The sequence below is a fragment of the Neltuma alba genome, unplaced genomic scaffold (genome assembly GCF_004799145.2).
Source record: "Neltuma alba isolate B1F8T4 unplaced genomic scaffold, ASM479914v2 tig00011867_pilon, whole genome shotgun sequence".
NCBI lineage: Eukaryota > Viridiplantae > Streptophyta > Magnoliopsida > Fabales > Fabaceae > Neltuma > Neltuma alba.
In genome coordinates this window covers 1-19,596 of record NW_021636471.1, presented here as the reverse complement: position 1 = coordinate 19,596, position 19,596 = coordinate 1, and the positions used below count along the sequence as shown (strand labels likewise).

Below are 19,596 nucleotides of genomic sequence, written 5' to 3'. Positions count from 1 at the left end.
TATAAGACCCAATTTGACTTTTTATTTGGTCCTAATTATAAGACCCAATCCATTTTGTCTCTTATATTTATGCATTTTTTCCCAAGATAATCCTTCTAATAATGATAGTTTTAGCCAATATACTTAATTAGCAAGGATATTTTAGGAATGACAACACTTATTTATTATAAATAACCAACTTAACTTACTTCCTTAATTTCCTCAAATAAGTCAATTGGGTCTTATAATTAGGACCGGAGGAGTAATTATTAATTATTAACTTTTTCTCTTCCCTCCTCCTAAACCAGATAAATGATCATAAAAAACTCCTTCGCTTTAACAAAACCAAACAAGGATCTTTAAAATCTCCTTCCATCACGATAACACGACGAGAGAGTAATTGAGACTATTTTCTTATCAACATAGGTTCAAGAACAACAGGTCAATCTGAGGGACTTCATCTCTCCAATCATCTATAAAGCTCAAGAACAACAATGACCCTAGTATTTTCAAAAAAATTATATAGATTATCTGTTAGGAATAATTGGCTTCAATATGGGAATATCCATGAGTTTGCTTTGGTCATTGATTGCGCATAACTACTTCATATGCCAACAAACTAATAATAAAATGCTCTTTTGTCTTGTTGCGTATGGTTCTGTAGTTACACTTGTAGAATTTCCAGTGTCTATCCTCTTTGAAGATGCCATTGTACCCGTTGAAAAATATATTAAATTGCTCAAAGAAAATATCATATTAGTTCACACAGATCAGAAGGATTTTAAAATCTAAATGCTTTATGAGGACGTGACAGGGAAGTTTTGTCTCTTCTCTTTATTAACTGGTTATGCTAGAGGGGAAAAAGAACTACTAAAGATTAACGATCAGAAAACATCATGCAGATCCCAGATTCATTCAAAAGAATTTCATGTAAAGAGAATAACATATCCTGTGACAGAGAGTACGAAAACATAGATTAAATTTATGTTCAGATTCATGAAACAACGGACAGAATTTCCACCAAAAAGTGGGCATCTAGAAGCCAAGCATAGTAAGCAGCAATTATATATTGGGTTTTAGTCTGGGCATAAACGTAATGAAGTTTACTAACTCAGTTTATTGAGCATCTAAGTAATGATATATTATTCTTTCTTAAGCATCTAATCCTGTCATGTTCTTTACCTCAAGTCATGTAAGCCTAGGTGGGTTCTTTATTTTGTTTCTCTGTAGATCTGCAAGTTGCTTCATCTTCCTCAAGTTTGTAAAAGGTTCATTTCAACTTTTGGTTATGGATGTTTTTTGACAATTCAGTTGAATTTGAAAGTATGATCTGAACTGTTGCTCTTTTTCTTTTTATCTGGTTACAACTGCCCTCATGTCACTTTCACCCTAAAGGTTAGATGGCTATACAGAGAAGTTTTCAAATTTTTCTACACTGTTTTACAGCAAGACTGAACTTCGGAACCTTCATCATCTTCGCAAGTCTAATGTGAATCCCAAAATAAACTGAAAATTCCATAATCAAGTTTTTCCTACAATGTTTGTTGCTGACTTTAACCAACAATTCTTTTTCCTGCAGCTGCTTTCAGTTTATTAGCGTAAGTGGAGGCTTTTGAAGCCACTGAAGGCTTTCTGTGGGAAAATGACAAGAGAGACAGGTTCAGCAAATAATCCTGTAGGTGGAAGTCCTGAAGAAGCTCAGGGAGTCTCAGACAAGCATCAGGATTCAAAGAAGATTAAGGAAAAAGATGAAACCACCAACACTGTAACCTTTTACAAGCTCTTCTCATTTGCAGATTCTTTGGATTATCTGTTGATGCTTGTGGGGACAGTTGGTGCTGTTGTAAATGGAATATCCATGCCCTTAATGACTGTTTTTATTGGAGATATAATTGATGCTTTTGGAAGATCCGCAGACACCAAAGAAGTTGTCCATGAAGTTTCCAAGGTACAACTTCTTGAGTAACCCTTTTCATTCATTATTAATCTTCGTGACATAGCCAAAAGAGTTAGTTACATTGATGGGATCTGTATATTTGAAATGAACTTTTAGACTCAGAAGCTTTAACTACTTTCATCTCATAATGATGACTCTTGTGCTTAGGTGTCTCTGAAGTTCGTATACTTGGCAGTTGGTGCCTTTCTTGTGTCATTTCTTCGTAAGTACATCAGATTCTGTTTATAATGCTTAGCATATTAACTATTAACTCCTTTTTTTTAACACCTACGAACACAATTGTTTGCTGTATGCTAGAGGTGACTTGCTGGATGGTCACTGGAGAAAGACAGGCTGCAAGAATTAGAGGTTTATACCTGAAGACAATTTTGAGGCAGGACATCAGTTTCTTTGATAAGGAAACTAACACTGGTGAGGTTGTTGGAAGGATGTCAGGTGATACTGTTCTTATTCAAGATGCCATGGGAGAGAAGGTATTTATGAATTAACATAAAAGTATCAAATCATCCTCATTTTTCCTTCTAACCATTACAAAATAGTGTTAAAGATAAAAATTCTTCCCAGGTAGGACAATTCATACAGTGTGTGGCAGCTTTTTTTGGAGGTTTTATCATAGCATTCATTGAGGGATGGCTTCTAACTATTGTCATGCTATCCTCTATTCCTCCTATTGTCTTTTCTGGTGCTATGATGAGCATTGTTCTTGCCAAAGCCACATCCCGTGGACAAAAAGCTTATTCTGCTGCTGCAACTATAGCAGACCAGGCAATTGGTTCTATAAGAACAGTATGTGTATTTGCAGAAAGATCCTCTTCTGATTTTCATTTCTGTAACTATAACATAAAAATGATATCCTTTCCTCCAATATGCAGGTTGCATCATTCACAGGGGAGAAGCAAGCTATAGCTAAATATGATCAGTCCTTGATTAAAGCGTACAGGACTAGTGTGCAAGAGGGACTGGCTTCTGGTATGGGTTTTGGTTCAACTTTTCTTCTTTTTTTCTTCACTTATGGTTTGGCAGTATGGTATGGTGGGAAAATGGTACTGGAGAAAGGATATACAGGAGGGAAGGTTATCACCGTAATTTTTGCAGTTTTGACAGGCTCCTTGTAAGTTGCATTTCTCCTTAATCCCTCCTCCACTTTCTGTTTGCTGCTTCACAAGATGAAATACACAATTGCTAAAAGATTAAAATACATGTATTCAGGAACCTTCACTTAAAAGCCTAACCTTTTGAGGTGAAAGATAACATGGTTCTTGACAACATTGAATGAGAACATATAGATATTTTTGTTGTTCTTGTCTGATTATATTGCCAGGTCTCTGGGGCAGGCATCTCCAAGCTTGAGTGCTTTTGCTGCAGGACAAGCTGCAGCCTCTAAGATGTTTGAAACAATTAAAAGGAAGTCAGACATTGATGCTTATGACATTACTGGCAAGCAGCTAGATGACATACGTGGGGATATAGAACTGAGGGAAGTTTGCTTTAGTTATCCTGCGAGGCCAGATGAACTCATATTCAATAGATTTTCTCTCTCAATACCAAGTGGCGCTACAACAGCTTTGGTTGGACAAAGTGGGAGTGGAAAATCAACAGTTATTAGTCTGATAGAAAGATTTTATGATCCACAAGCTGGTGAAGTTCTTATTGATGGTATCAATATCAAAGAATTGCAGCTAAAATGGACTAGACAGAAAATAGGCCTCGTCAGCCAGGAACCAGTTTTGTTTACTTGTAGCATTAAAGAGAATATTGCCTATGGTAAGGATGGCGCGACAGATGCAGAAATCAGAGCTGCGGCAGAGCTTGCTTATGCTGCAAAGTTCATAGATAAACTTCCTCAGGTGAAATCAGAAACTTTTATTTATTCTTTGAAACTTCATTTCCATTGCCCAATAGACATTCCTGCTTGCTTTTTTGACAAAGTTTCTGAAAATCTTTCAAGACTAAATACAATATTGATCACAAATATTTGTGGATATAGGGGTTAGACACAATGGTTGGCGAACACGGAACTCAGCTGTCTGGAGGTCAAAAGCAGAGGGTAGCCATAGCAAGAGCAATATTGAAAGACCCAAGAATTCTTCTTCTTGATGAAGCAACAAGCGCCCTTGATGCTGAATCTGAGAGAATCGTACAGGAGGCACTGGACAGAATAATGAAAAGTAGAACCACTGTTATTGTAGCTCATCGCTTGAGCACTGTAAGGAATGCTGATATTATTGCCGTTATTCAGCAAGGAAAAATAGTAGACAAAGGTAAACAGTCTCTCTTACAATAAATAAATTTTCAGCTAGCAATCTAGTGTCATATTGTTCTACTTCCTTCATAGCGATTCTGATTTATTTCTCTCCAAACTCCCCTCCAATTCTCCTTTCATTGTTGCAAAATTATTTCTAACATAATCACAAATGATAGAAGGTCCCTTAAAGCTAAATGCAATATTATTTCTTTTAACTGATCAGGTTCACATGCTGAGCTCACAAAGAACCCTGATGGAGCCTATAGCCAACTCGTTAGATTGCAGGAAACAAAGGAGTCAGAGAATATGAATGCAAATGACACATATAAGCCAGAAAGCATATTGAATTCTGAAAGGCAATCAAGCCAACGACTTTCTTCCTTAAAATCTATAAGTCGAGAGTCATCTGGACTAGGGAGAAGCAGTCGTCATTCATTCTCAGTGCCATATGGTGTGCCTCCAACAAATGGACTCTTTGAAACAGCAGGTGCGGAACCTGAAGCTCCTAGTTCAAAAGATTCACCAACTCCTCCAGAAGTGCCACTTTACCGCCTGGCTTATCTAAACAAACCTGAGATTCCAGTCTTGTTTATAGGGACTCTAGTTGCTGTGGCAAATGCAGCAATATTCCCAGCTTTCGGGTTACTGCTCTCCAAAATGATAAACACTTTCTATGAACCTGCAGATAAACTCAGTAAAGATTCAAAGTTTTGGGCGTTGATATTTGTTGCCCTTGGTGTGGCATCCTTCTTAGTAATTCCAGCGAAGTTCTACTTATTTGCTGTCGCTGGTGGTAAGTTGATAAGAAGGATCCGGTTAATGTGTTTTGAGAAAATAATCCACATGGAAGTAAGTTGGTTTGATGAAGCTGAGCATTCAAGTGGAGTCCTTGGAGCCAGGCTATCTACTGATGCAGCTTCTGTCCGAGCTTTGGTTGGAGATGCACTTCTTTTGCTGGTTCAAAATATTGCTACTGCAATTATTGGCTTGGTCATTGCTTTGGAGGCATGCTGGCAGCTTGCTCTTATAATTCTTGTTATGCTACCCATATTAGTACTCAATGGATACGCACAGTTCAAGTTCATAGAAGGATTCAGCGCAGATGCTAAGGTTTGTTCCTTTAAATTTTCGACCTGGGGGGATTTTGTGATGTTTGTAAGTTTGTAAAGTGAACTTCCTACTTTGACTTGTGACTTGATAACTTCAGTAATCACTAATTTGTATCATCATTATACTTGAGTAGTTAATTTATGTGTCAAACGTTATCATAACCTTTTGTATTTGATTTTCTGGAATGATATTCATTATACTTTTTAACAGAAATTGTATGAGGAAGCAAGTCAAGTGGCGAATGATGCAGTAGGGAGTATTAGAACAGTTGCTTCTTTCTGTGCTGAGGAGAAGGTGATGGAATTATACCATAAAAGATGTGAAGGGCCAATTAAAACAGGCATAAGGAGAGGGATAATAAGTGGAGCTGGATTTGGTTTATCATTCTTCTTGCTGTTTTCTGTCTATGCATGCAGTTTCTACGCTGGAGCTCGACTTGTACAAGACGGCAAATCATCATTCTCAGATGTTTTTCGTGTGGGTCCTCTAGTCTTCTAACTTGTTTAACTTGGCATACACATTTCATGGCTTTTCATTTAATTATTGACATTTTAGTATCATTCTTTTGGGAGAGGATAAAAAATGAGTTTACAGCCAGCAGAAGGATGAGATATCCTCAAACTAGATACTGCGGAAAGGTTCAAAACATATAGGAACAGAAAAATGTAAAGCCTATTAATGCATTATCACTGTCCAATCTCCTTGCATACTAGATAAAGTGATTTCTTAAAAAACAATCATGTGAGAAGCTTCAAAGGGAAGCCATACATATAATAGTATCAGTTACCAGTCATTTTGATAAAAAATATACTGTAATAGAAAGGTTCAAAGTAGCCGTATTGTAGCCCTTTCTGATGGTTCTGTTTCCTGTTTGTAGGTCTTCTTTGCTCTCACTGTAGCAGCATTAGGAATCTCCCAATTTAGCTCCTTGGCTCCTGATTCAAGTAAAGCTAAGAGTTCCGTTGGTTCTATATTTACTATTCTTGATGGGAAATCAAAAATAGATCCCAGTGATGACTCCGGGATGACATTGGAACGGTTAATGGGAGAAATTGAGTTTCGCCATATCAGTTTCAAATATCCAACCAGATCTGATTTTCAAGTATTCAGAGATCTTTCCTTGAGCATTCGTTCAGGAAAGGTACACAGTGCACATAATGCACCAGTTTGATTTTGGTGAACATGCACAAACTAACATTTGCCAATTATACTGTTATTCCAATTGGAAGAAACTAACTTTTGATCAAACTGTTGGTGAAAATACAGACAGTTGCTATAGTTGGAGAAAGTGGAAGTGGGAAATCAACTGTGATCTCGTTGTTGCAGAGATTTTATGATCCTGATTCAGGTCACATTACACTGGATGGAATAGAAATCCAAAAGCTACAAGTAAAATGGTTAAGACAGCAAATGGGTTTGGTGAGTCAAGAGCCTATGTTATTTAATGATACAATTAGAGCCAATATCGCATATGGAAAGGGAGGGGATGCAACAGAGGCTGAAATTATTGCTGCAGCAGAACTGGCAAATGCTCACAAGTTCATTTCTAGTTTGCAGCAGGTAACTTACAATTCCATATCAGCTCATTTTCTTTTTCATGACCACTCAGTAAATTTAGCTTCCAGCACTTTGATATTAAATCCTAGTTATACATCATACATGAAAATATTTGATTTTGGAAAAACAACTAGGTGGACTCTCTGAATTACACGTAATCTGATGAGCAAGTCAAGATATTAATAACTTATTATAAATAGTACTTCTTGTTATAATTTTTATAGTATATATTGATATTGATGATGTTGATACATGCAGGGGTATGACACAATAGTAGGAGAGCGAGGAGTTCAGTTATCTGGGGGACAAAAGCAGCGCGTGGCTATTGCACGAGCCATAGTAAAGAATCCGAAAATATTGCTTCTGGATGAAGCTACCAGTGCCTTAGATGCAGAATCTGAGAAAGTGGTACAGGACGCGTTGGATCAAATTATGGTGGAAAGAACCACAGTAGTAGTGGCTCATAGATTATCCACAGTTAAAAGTGCAGATTTGATTGCAGTAATTAAAAATGGAGTCATAGAAGAGAAGGGAAAGCATGAGAATTTGCTCAACAAAGGTGGTGCCTATGCTTCCTTAGTGGCATTGCACACAGGTTCTTCCATAAAAGAACTCAACTGAATTCCTGCAAGTTACAACTCAGCAAATCAAGGACCTTGCAAGATTAAGATTTCACAGTAAATAACTACGCAGTGTTAACATGAAAAAGGTTAATGCAAGACTAGATTGGTGAACAGTTGGAGTTAAAAATATCAGCAAAATTGTGTTAATACTAAGAAGGGTTAATATAATTTTTGATTCATCATATTTGCTCTTATTTTGATTTTGGTCCCTCAAGTTTCAAATCATAAGTTTTGGTCCTTTAAGTTTTATTTCCTTTAAAACATTGATCCCTGTAATTTAATAAAAACTTGGACCATTTTGCCTCTTGAGGGACCAAAATTTATAGTTTGAAATTTAAGAGACCCAAACCAAAATGAAGACAAACTTAAAGGATCACAGATTATATTAATCCTACTAAGAAAGATTTATGTTCATATTTACAGATATAAAATTAAGGTTGCCTGTGTTACCCAAAAAAAAAAAAGGGGGAAAAAAACACAAAAGTGTGGGTATAGATTCTGAAATGTCCTCTCAACTACAGTATTTATTCCTTCCTTACAATTTAGAGAACAAAAAGAGAATTGCAAAATACTCCATACACCAAAAAAAGTATGGACCAAGCCAACTGATATATGGAGAATCTTTTGAATGTTTTCAAATAATGGTAATAACAACGATTATGATTATTATCTGTTAATTTACTCAATTGAAAAGGGTCTGATATGTGCTTGATGATATCATAATGTGATTTGCGATTATTGTTGGTTTGCCCAATGATGGAGACACGCATTGCCATCACTTTTAAGAACAGGACCATCCAATCACTTATTATTAACACCAAACTGACTCCACTGAGAATCACTAACTTTTCTATCAGATTTATATTACTTTTAAGGATCCAATCAATGAAGAAAAAAATAATCTTGGACGCAGAAAAAGAAAAAAGAAAGATTGAATTTGTTGCCAAGTCTTTAAAAGAGTGGAGTTTAAAACGTGGCGAAGTTTGTGATTCAGATCTGGGACCCCACCACCAGAACGCGCAGAACCTACTACCTCAAAAATCACAACCACTATGTTTGGATTTGTGTTTTAGGATCTTAACATAAGATTTCTGTGTTGTTGTTATTAAGAAACAAATTATATTTTACACTTTGTGGCGTCATCTTCGTTAGTTTTACTTGATACTAACATCCCTTACCTTAAGCTGCAGGCATGCAATTTCTTACTCAAACTACAAACACACGTGAACTCAGATCTCATGCAATCAATCACACTCTGGCCATAATCAAGGATTTAATTAGAGGTTTTAGGTCCTACTTCAATTCTTAAGGGACTATAAAACCATATAACATAATTAAACTATAAACAGGATGACTTAGTTTTTTAATTCAGTAAAATATATGGGGCCCCACCTAATTTACACAAATACATGTTAAAGGTCTTTGACAAATAACTATAACTCAATAGTAGCATGTATCCTTTGAGATTCAGAGTCTCTAAAATTGGTAAAATTGAATGCAAAGGACCAAACTACCAATGTTTTTAATTACATATCATACATGACCCATAAGAGATTTTCTTTTATTGTTGATAAAAATATAAATAGTGTGATTCACTTTAGATTTCGTGTGAACACACCACTTGTAACCTAGTTTTGTTTTGCAATTATTTTCTTTATTTTAAATGTAAGAGCTAATTAGAGTGCTTAGTTTGATACTAAATGCAAAATTTCAATCCATTTTTCTCTTAAATTTATATTTTTATCTTTAAACTATCCCTATTAATTGTGTATACTTACATGTACATATTAAAAGAGTTTCTGTTGATGAGCGTAATTTCAATATAAATGATTAATTGGGTATTTGAGGAAAACCAATATACTTTTTTTTTTAATGAATAACAATTAATTTCTTGACTCAACTCCTATATTTAGCAATAAGGGGAGTATAAAGAAAAATGTGGGATGTTAATACTCTGCATTCAACTTCATTGCGTCCAAATTCATTCATGTTATCCATAAAGCTAACCCATCAATTGTTTGGAAAGACATGGAAAAAAATCGAACCAAAGGGGATAAAGAATTAAAGATGATACAGAACAAGTTGGTTAAAACTTAAAAATTAAATGGTAACCTTGATGTCTCCCATTTTTGGACACAGTTCATAGACCGACGTACCAACCATAAGGGGATAAAATTCGTTGGGCAATCAAAATATTAATTTTGGTAAAGTTTTGTGGCTCTTGAATTGTCACTAAATTGTTACAATGAAAACGGCAGAATGTAAATATTTCTCTACAATCACACAGAAAATGAAATTGTATATAACAATTATTTCTTCTTTCACATTAATCTTTTATTTTTCTCATTATATTCTCACAACTGCACAATAACCAAGGGTTCGAATTAAACAAGGAGAGATGTACTTGGAAATTGGGAAAAATGTAGACATATTGTTTTAAGGATTTGAAAACAAACCTACCCATTGAAACAAGAGAAACAACACAAGCTCAAGGATGCAATTTCAAAGAGAAACGATTTCAAAATGGTGAATCATTCTTTGGTTTGTATCATATAACAACCGCTGTAAGAAATGGCACTTTCATGTGATATGCAAGTCACACCCAACAAAGGAAGAGCAGATTGGGACTCTTTCTTTCTTCATTCTTATTTATTTGCAAGCATTCCTTCAAAGGAAATCACCCACTACACCATCCCCTCCTCTCACCCGTTCCCTTTATCACCTTACAAGTGTTTGATCAATTGCTCCAGAGAAACCCCATTATAAATTCAAGAACCCTCACCAACAATTCTCAAGGTTTTCTTTCTCCCTTTTTGTCAATTTCTGTGTTTAGTCATTCATCATATATATCTGTGATCTCATTTTTCATACTTCAGTCAGGTTAACCACATGAAAGAGGAGCTATTAAGACTAGAAGACTGCAATATGTATATGAAAGATAAAGGAAGCTTCTTTGCAGGTATATCAATATTCAGTCTCTCTGGTTTCTGAAGTTTAAGCGCAAGTTAAACTTGCAGGCTGTTGCCAAGTGGTTTCTTGGTTGATTTTTGATGAGCTGAGTTGTGAAAGCCGTAGGCTTAAATGCTCTTTATAACCAAAACTCGGATAGTTGGGAAGCTGATGAATTAACAGACATTCTGTCCTTAAATTTGTCTGCAGATGAATCTTCATGTGCCTCTGAAATTTACCATAAAAAACAAACGGAGCCCAGCTAGTTTTGCATAAAAACTAGAAAAATTCATGCATCTTCCTCGTCTACAAAATTAAAGTAAATCAAAATAACTATGAATAGAAAGTATGATTATTTAAGGAATATTTTCCCTTGAAAATTGGCAGCCATATCTTCGTATTTTTATATAGTTAACGGAATCTATCTATCCATTATAAACATGAGTCGTTAATTTTTTCTTTCTTTTTTGGAAAGACCATACTGCCTGTGAGGGAAGTCAAATTAAGAAATGAGGTCAGAGTGGTCCTGTGGTCGAGTGGGGCAAACATGTGATTCAGGAAAGGCTTTTGTTTGTATTAGGCCTAATGGAAGACGTGGCTGGAAAATATTGCTTTGAACTATGAGAGGAGTGCGGTGGCTCTAAAATTGAGCAGATGCTGCAGAAGCAGCAGAAAATGGTTCTCCTTTTCTCTCTCACTTTCTTGCGCACTCACACATTGCTAAAGTCTATAGAATAAGTAGCTTATTCAGGTTTCACGGGTTTCCCCTTTTCACCAACTCCAAAGAGTTTAATCATATCATATGTATATTTACACACATATAAAAGACGGCCCTTGGCTATTGGCAATCACATGAAGCTCTTGGCCAACAGTATTGCATGAGTGAACTCTATTTGCTGCAAATTTTAGAAGGTGAATAACTCTTCCAGTCAGGTCATATGCTTCTCTTCCCTTTGTTTAACCATCATCTTTTTCTTAACGCGCCTCTTCACATCAGATGCAGGTATGTCTTTTAAGATTCTTAGACAGAGATTCTTATCCTTTTCCCTTACATGCCCCACCTAGTGGTTGCTTCCTTGGTTTTGGAGGGAAACGTTTTCCTTTCACATTGCTAGACACAATGGCATGATTGAAGAGTCATTTCATTTGCGGTTGTTAATTAGAACGATCAAACTTGAGCTAATAACTCACGTGACAGTGGTTTTGCTTCTTTTGCTTTTAAGATGTTCATAATTTCTTAAAAAATTTGACTTCATGATTTTCAAAATTTGTTGATAAATCATCATAAGCTTATAAATTTATATTGATAGTTCTTCTCACTGATTAGTTCGTTATTTAACTAATTTCTTAAGCTTGCATGTATCTTCAATTTGTGAGGTTCCAAACTAAATTTATCACAGATAATTTTCTTATCTTCCAACTGTATTTAATCACCACGATATTTTAAAATAGTCTTGATGTTGTTATACAAAAGTTAACGAAAGAAAGATCAGAGACATGCTTTTGGATCTGATTAACTCATAGTAAGTTTATAACTTTTCCTGATTTTGAGCCATTTTGTAGAGATCAAGAAAGGAATCTTTGTAGCTTTTAAGGGCCTTAAGCAATGACTTAGTGACTCACTAGCTTTTTGTGTCTTTTAATGAGGAATATTGCTATTAGGGTAATCCATATTTGCCTTTTCAATATATATATATATGTAGTAGTAATAGTAATAATAATACATTTCATTAGCGAGATGGGGAATCTTGATAGCTGAGACATCTTTTCGTGAATGTACTGCCTAAAATTGCTTGATCCTAGGTCTTCGATTTGCGTGGCCTATGCTTTGGATATTTGTTTGCATTCCCAATCTTCATGGACCCATCAAAATATTTTTGGAATATATTATATATGTAATAATATTGCATAATTAAAGCGATCTAATTTTATATAATTTTTCTACTATTATTTGACCATATTTAAGAGGAAGTCCTCTTAATACAATTTTTTCCCCATTTATAAGGTTCAAAATTTGGACATTATTTAAAAGTAATTGAACCCTTTCCACTTTACCCAACTAACTGCTGGTTCTGATATATAAGGGGGTGTTTGGCATTCTCAAAACCGTGGTTTCAAAAGCACTTTTCCGCAAAACGAGGTAACTTCCTCCACATATTTACTTCGTAATCCGTAAAAGCACTTCTAAAACTATGGTTTGGTTCTATCCAAACAGCCCTAAATATCGAACTCTGTGCAATATATGAGCCAAACTCCTCCTAGGACACCAAGTGTCTAAACTCACCATAAAATCAGAGAACATCTTATCTCTTGCTTTGGTTGTATGTATTTGATTTGTTTGGAGGCTTATGGAAGAGTGATCTGGTTGAAGGTGTGGTCCATATTTCATAGAAGTTGGAGTTATTTTGGGAGATAAGGATATGAATGCCACCCTAGCCAACCCCTATAAAGTCTGATTTTGACATTAAACCACATGACAAGGCCAACCAAAGGGCCTATATTCTCTCTCACTCGTCCATTTGTTCCATCTAATCAGAATTAAGGCATTCTTTTTCCACACATTCACTTTAGGAAAGTTAGCAATTTGATGCAATGATTTATATGTTCTATCGTTAGTTTGCAAACTTCAACATCTATATTTATGGTTTGTGAACATATGGAATTAGAGTTGCGTGCGTATTTAAGATTCCTCTGCCTGAAAATTGAGAATGCTTTTATTGATGATTGTGCCACTTGAGCAGCAAAAAGAAAACTGGTGTTATCAGCAATGAATGGATCAGTTAAGACTTGGAGTTAAAGCCATATACATTGCTAGACAAAAAGTGTAATTAAAGAAGCACTTGAATTTAAGCAAACTTTATTTTGATGGAAACCCACTTCACAAAACTCACCAACCGAATCTATCTTTGAAACATGACCCTCAACTAACAAGTTCACCTTACAAGACACAGCTCTATAATTGAATTCTTATGAAGCTTTTAACACCTTATTGGATTCGTGAAATTAATACCCAGATTTTTTTTTTGGTGAAAATTAATCCTTAGATTTCTTCATACTTGTTTCTCGCTTTTTTATTAATACCGGTTGATTTAAATATATTCTCTTATGCAAAATATATTTAAATTTACATGAACAATTACATGTTTGTCTCGATCTATGGAAGATTTTTTTCTCAAAATGAATTGGACAATATCTAGTGATTATTTTTCTTTTCTTTTTTAATGTTTAGAACGCCTGATAGAAAACAGGGTCTAATATTTGGGACCCACGAGCACTTTATTCGGCAACGAAATCATCAGTATATTTTATAATTAGTCTTCAAAGCTTTTAGCTTGCGGGTCTCTTTAATTTTAAGTCATAAACACTTTATTTTTAAGCCAACGTTTAGGCACACGAGGACAATTTTCCACCGAAATTTGAACAAAGTCGTACAGACCTAATTTTTCTTTAAAAAAATAATTCAGCACAATATTTCAAAGAACAAAATCACAAGCACTGTGATCCAAAGATGAAAAGTTTAGTGGGTACTTTGGCCAGTAATATGTACTAAAATATACAAAATCCAAACCAACTAACTGGGAAGTCCCAAATTTTATTTTATTTTTCTTCTGAGAACGCTTGCTTTTTTTAAACACCTTAGCTATAAGTGTCAGTTTTTATTAACAAAACTAATCCTAGTTGTAGACAGGCATATGCTAATGCATTTTGTATTCTAAGTGTACGAAGGGACGGACAGAGACAAGGACAACGACTAGGATCATGCATTACAGGACAAAGCAACAAATGGAATTTCTTTTTCTTTCTCACCACTTTTATCTGGCATCTAGTTCGCAACCTGGACCTGGGTTGGTAAATATGTCCTTAGCTCGTCAACTTGGGTTCACTTGCTTGGTCGTGAGGTGGCCAAGATAAAGCAGAGCATGTGACCCTCCTAGGTCGAAGGATTGGTTTTCGAGAGTTGTAATTGAATTGCGAAGAAGAAGAAGAAGAAGAAGAAGAAGAAGAAGAAGAAGAAGAAGAAGAATCAAAGCTAATTATTGCGTGAATGCCTGTGGGTCATTAAGGTGGCTGTCAATGGCCACCCTATATTATAATTGATACTGTCTCATCCTCAAAGTCTCACCCTTTTCCACACACACACACGGGCGTCAGCATATATACTCTGTCTTTTCCTTCAGAAAAGAACATCCTTTTTCACAAAGGCAAAAGTTTTCGGCTTTATAACTTGTTCTGCTGCCAAATTGTGATCATTTTTGTCCTACTTGCAGACCCCATTTTGACAATAAGAGTTATGAAGCAAGTGACGCCGCCGCCGACACCACCGCAGCCACTTCCGACGACAAACTCAACAGCTAGAAGTGTATGCAAGCCTATTGACACGTCCCAGCAGAGCCTAACGCCTTCTCGTTTGAGAGCACCTTCTAAGGTCAAAGATTCTCCAAAATCACCAGAGACTGTCAATGGGTTATCATCTTCACCTTCATCATCATCACCATCACCATCATCATCAAGAGCAAAGTCAGTACCTCCAGACATGAAGAACAATTCCAAGGCTAAGAGGGCTCTTCTGCTCAACAAGCCAAAATCTGGTGAGGTAGCTGTGGGATCTCAAAAGGCTAAGGAAACCGAAGAGGCCAAAGTTGTGACGGACGGTCGTTTTGTGAATCGCCCTGCAGTGGAGCAATTTGCTCGGCCCCGACGACGGGCGGGGGATTTTAGTTTGAGAAAGAATGAAGACGACCCGACTGGGAAGAAGGCATTGCTGGAGAAACTTGATTTGAGCGAAAACTTGATCAAGAATTTGGAGTCTGAGGTGGTGGCCTTGAAGGCTGAATTGGATGAGGTTAAGAGCTTGAACGTTGAATTGGAGTCTCAGAACAGGAAGCTGACCGAAAATCTCGCTGCTGCTGAGGCAAAGTTAGTTGCGGCTAGCACCCGTGAAAAGGTGATAGTCAAATTTTTTGTGGTTCTGTTATACCTTGCTTCAACTATAGGATTCGTCTCAATCTCTCTTCTTCTTTTTTCCCGCCCATAAATTATTAACTACAATTATGCCTTATATTTCCAAGTTTTGCCCCATTTTTCGTGATCATTTACCACTGTTCGATTGGGCCTTCGACGTCATGAGTTTAAGAGGAAAATGAGACTGATTATATGCTTTATAGTTTTATATAATACCTAGTTTAATTACCAGCTTATTGAGAGATTATTCTGATTTTCGTCTTGGATGAAGGAGACAAGTGGAGAGCACCAGAGTACCAAATTTAAAGACATACAAAGACTCATCGCTGACAAATTGGAGCGGTCGAAGGTTAAAAAGGTTGATACTGTTGAATCAGTTTTTGTTAAAGCACCGATTCCAGTGCCAGCATCCGGATGTGTTATTCCTAAAGCTGCAAGTGTCGGAAGAAAAACCTCCACCTAGGCCATGTCTTGCACCGCCTCCTCCGCCACCTCTACCACCTCCAATCCCATCCAGGCCTCCAGCAAAAGCATCTATCACCCAAAAGGCCCCTGTACTTGTTGACTTGTATAATGCTTTAAAGAAGCAAGAAGTGAAGAAAAATCCAAGAGGATTAGGGAACTTCCATAAACCAGTAGCTATAAGTGCACACAGTAGCATTGTTGGAGAAATTCAAAACCGTTCAGCACATCTCTTAGCAGTAAGCATTTTTGTGTTGAAAATCAACTTTTGGATATGCTCCTGTTGTCTAATAACTTCAGAGTATGTTGCACTAATGGCTGGCAATCTTATCTAGATAAGGACAGACATTGAAACAAAAGGAGAATTCATTAATGACCTTATAAAGAAGGTGGTAGATGCAGCATACTCAGATATAGAAGATGTCCTGAAGTTTGTAGATTGGCTTGATGGCCAACTCTCATCATTGGTAAGTTTTGATGAAATCTATTGATGTTTTGGCCAGTTTCTCAAATCTGAAAAATATTTTCCTGAAGAATGGAAATAGTAAATGAGACATAGTCACAAGACTTGTAGAAAGACATTGATTTTATATTGATGTTGTGGACCTCGAGCTCAGTTGGTATGATAGAAGTTGTCATCACTGGCTGCTAATTCTATCTTCTACAGGCCGATGAGCAAGCGGTCTTGAAGCATTTTAACTGGCCAGAGAGGAAAGCTGATGCCTTGCGAGAAGCTGCAGTTGAATATCGTGACCTTAAGTTGTTAGAACAGGAGATTTCCTCGTTCAAGGATGATCCTGACATTCCTTGTGGAGCTGCCTTAAAAAAGATGGCCAGCTTATTAGACAAGTAAAAAAATATATCAAGACAACTTATTTATATATTAGTTCAAAACGTGCCAGAATTATGAATGATGATGCTATTTTTGTCCTCGTTCACATCTCCTTTTGGTAGGTCTGAGCGGAGCATACAGAAGCTAATCAAGCTGCGAAATTCTGTCATGCGATCATATCACGACTTGAAAATTCCAACAGCTTGGATGCTTGACTCGGGAATTATGTCAAAGGTATATAGTTTTGTGTTATACTCTGCATACGAGAACCATAATGAAACTTTGCTTTTTGGCTTGTGACTAACGCTACATTTATATAAAATTACGTTATCAATAGTTGTTAATTATGTTTCTGTCATCAATAGTTATCAACTTTTTAATAAGCCCGCCTCTAAAAATGACGTTAAAGGATTTATGCCTTTCCTGTCCCGTCATCACAATCCTATTTCTTTACTCATGCTGTCCAGTTGTATTGATGTAGTTGAGTTGATTGGCACCATACCACGTTTTTGCAGATAAAGAAGCATTCCATGACTCTGGTAAAGATGTACATGAAAAGAGTGACAATGGAGCTTGAATCCATTCGGAACTCAGACAGAGAATCTAGTCAAGAATCTCTTCTGCTTCAGGGTGTGCATTTTGCATATAGGGCACATCAGGTAATTCTTTTGGTGCAAAATCTCCAGACATGTCACTGCATTAATATTTTTGATTGAAACTTGTGGACACCCGTAACTCAATTCTTACCATCAAGTTCTCCTGTATGTTTTCTGCAGTTTGCTGGAGGTTTGGACTCAGAAACATTGTGTGCCTTTGAAGAAATAAGGCAACGTGTCCCGGGACACCTAGCAGGATCTCGAGAACTTTTAGCCGGCATACCATCATCCTGAGAAGCCACTGATTTTGGGGACCTAATGGTTAGAAGAAATAGCTGTTAAGCATTCATTATTCTTTTCCTTATGATGTCCAGAGGCCAATGGTTGCAAGCACAGTATCAAGTATCAACCTTTCTGAAGAAATACGGAGGAACATGAAGAGGTTTTGAAGAGAGAGCGTTCCATAATAAAGTAGCTGAGTAAGTGAAATGGCTAATCTTCTGTCAATAGTGTCAATGGCGTAGTCATATGTAGTTCATATCTATCTATTTCTGTAAAGAAAAGCCGTGCCGTGTTTAGGCACATCTCTTAATGTTTACTGAGCTCTACTATAATAATTGACCTGCATGTTTAATGCATCCTTATATTTTGTGTTTATTTGATTTTATAAACGATTGCTAAATGTTTTTATTGAATATAGATTATGTTTATGAAAGCTGATTGTCAGATTCAATTTCATTGCATTTAGTTAATTCAGCCAAAGGGAGCAACAAAAGAGGCTAATTCTATACTTTGGTAAATAATATTAAAAAGCACCATCCAAAAGTGTAGTACTATCTCCGGTCATAAATATAGAATTAGATCTTATTTTTAAGACCGGAGTTGTAACGATATTTAGTTACATGACATGATGAATTTTTGCAGGGCCCTTGATACCAATCAATCCACAGTCCTGGTGAACAGATGAACATATGTATAACAATAAATTACTACTAAAAATCTCTTATTACCTGGGTTCACTAACGCTTCTTGTGTAGGTTTCTTTTGATAGCCAAATATGATGCTTTGGTTGGGAGCATATTTGTTCTGAAATTTTGATTCTTTTCCATCAAGAGAAACTTTATTTCCTTTGCACGATGTTTGCTAGCTCAATAATGATGAATGGTGTGTTCAATTATAAGGTGTTAAAATATTTGAGGTCCACTCCATTTATAGCTCTGTGTTCTCGCTTTCAATTCCATCTAATCCCTCAAACATGCCACCATGAGCTGTAAGTTAGGTTGACTCTGTATTAACGCCTGAAATGTCTCATGAAACCAAAAATATATTATAAATATTAGTTCATATAACTTAAATAAATTAAATGATTTTTTTAAGCTAAATAATGCATTACTTTTTTATTTGAAAATATTATTGAGTTAAAATGCAATTTCAGTCTCTCAACACATCATTGAAAGAAGACAAGAAAGCATCAACTAACATTACTGGTGAGAGTTTTATCATACTCACACATACATATACTATGTAAGTCATTGAAATATTTTTTTAATTTTTTTGGCCAAATGTATATTATTTTTAAGTCTTCATTATCAATCCTAAACAAATTCATCATGATTTTGCTACATTTAGGACCGTCAATGAATCTAATGTAAAAATATAAATATAAAATATAATTGAAATAAATATAAATTTTAACAAATTATATTATTTAAGATATGATACAGATGTTCTACTCATCCTAAAATAACTGGAAAAGTAATATTTCAATTAATATCATTTATAGCTTATAAATAATATTTGAATTTTCGACCATCAAAAAAAAATTTTAATGAAGGGATGAAAGGGGCAATAATAATGTGCGAATGACACGTCCAAGAAGCACAGCAACGCAACGGCAGCCTAAGTGTCGTAACGTGGGTAAATTTGTCACCGTCCGATATTAAGGCTACATCGAACGGACTATATTGATCTTGTTCGTGTGTTTGGAAGAAGAAAAAGCGTGGGAAACATAAAACGGTCAGCCGCCTCCAGGCGCGAAGGTAGAGAGACTGCCACGTCACCATTAAACAAATCTCAACCGTCCACCGTGGCATTCTTTGAATCCCGATGAATTCCTCCCTTAAAAACGTGAGAACAGAGGGGTTCGCTAGAGAAGAAAACTGAAAAAGGCGCATTCCAACTTTGATTCTAAGGCTATGGAGGTCTCCGGCACCGTTCTCCAGCGAATCACCAACATCTACGGTGCCGGAATCGATAACCTGTCTTCTCCTCGGCGTTTAGCGTCCGGCGGGTCGGTGGATGTGGGTGGTGATGGTTCTCGTTTT

The 19,596-nt window shown here is 36.2% G+C and overlaps 1 protein-coding gene and 1 pseudogene across 1 annotated transcript; both read left to right on the top strand.

Annotated features, from left to right (window-relative positions):
• Nucleotides 1–1,621: 1,621 nt before the first annotated feature.
• On the top strand, nt 1,622–7,519 carry LOC114718766 (ABC transporter B family member 11-like). Its single transcript, XM_028904197.1, has 12 exons — nt 1,622–1,927; nt 2,084–2,138; nt 2,234–2,409; nt 2,501–2,722; nt 2,809–3,047; nt 3,258–3,783; nt 3,924–4,197; nt 4,405–5,291; nt 5,502–5,768; nt 6,169–6,432; nt 6,558–6,851; nt 7,107–7,519. Exons 1-12 carry the CDS (start codon nt 1,622–1,624, stop codon nt 7,467–7,469), a joined length of 3,873 nt encoding a protein of 1,290 aa, XP_028760030.1. The 3' UTR covers nt 7,470–7,519.
• Nucleotides 7,520–10,179: 2,660 nt separating this feature from the next.
• On the top strand, nt 10,180–17,987 carry LOC114718767 (protein CHUP1, chloroplastic-like; annotated as a pseudogene).
• Nucleotides 17,988–19,596: the final 1,609 nt, after the last annotated feature.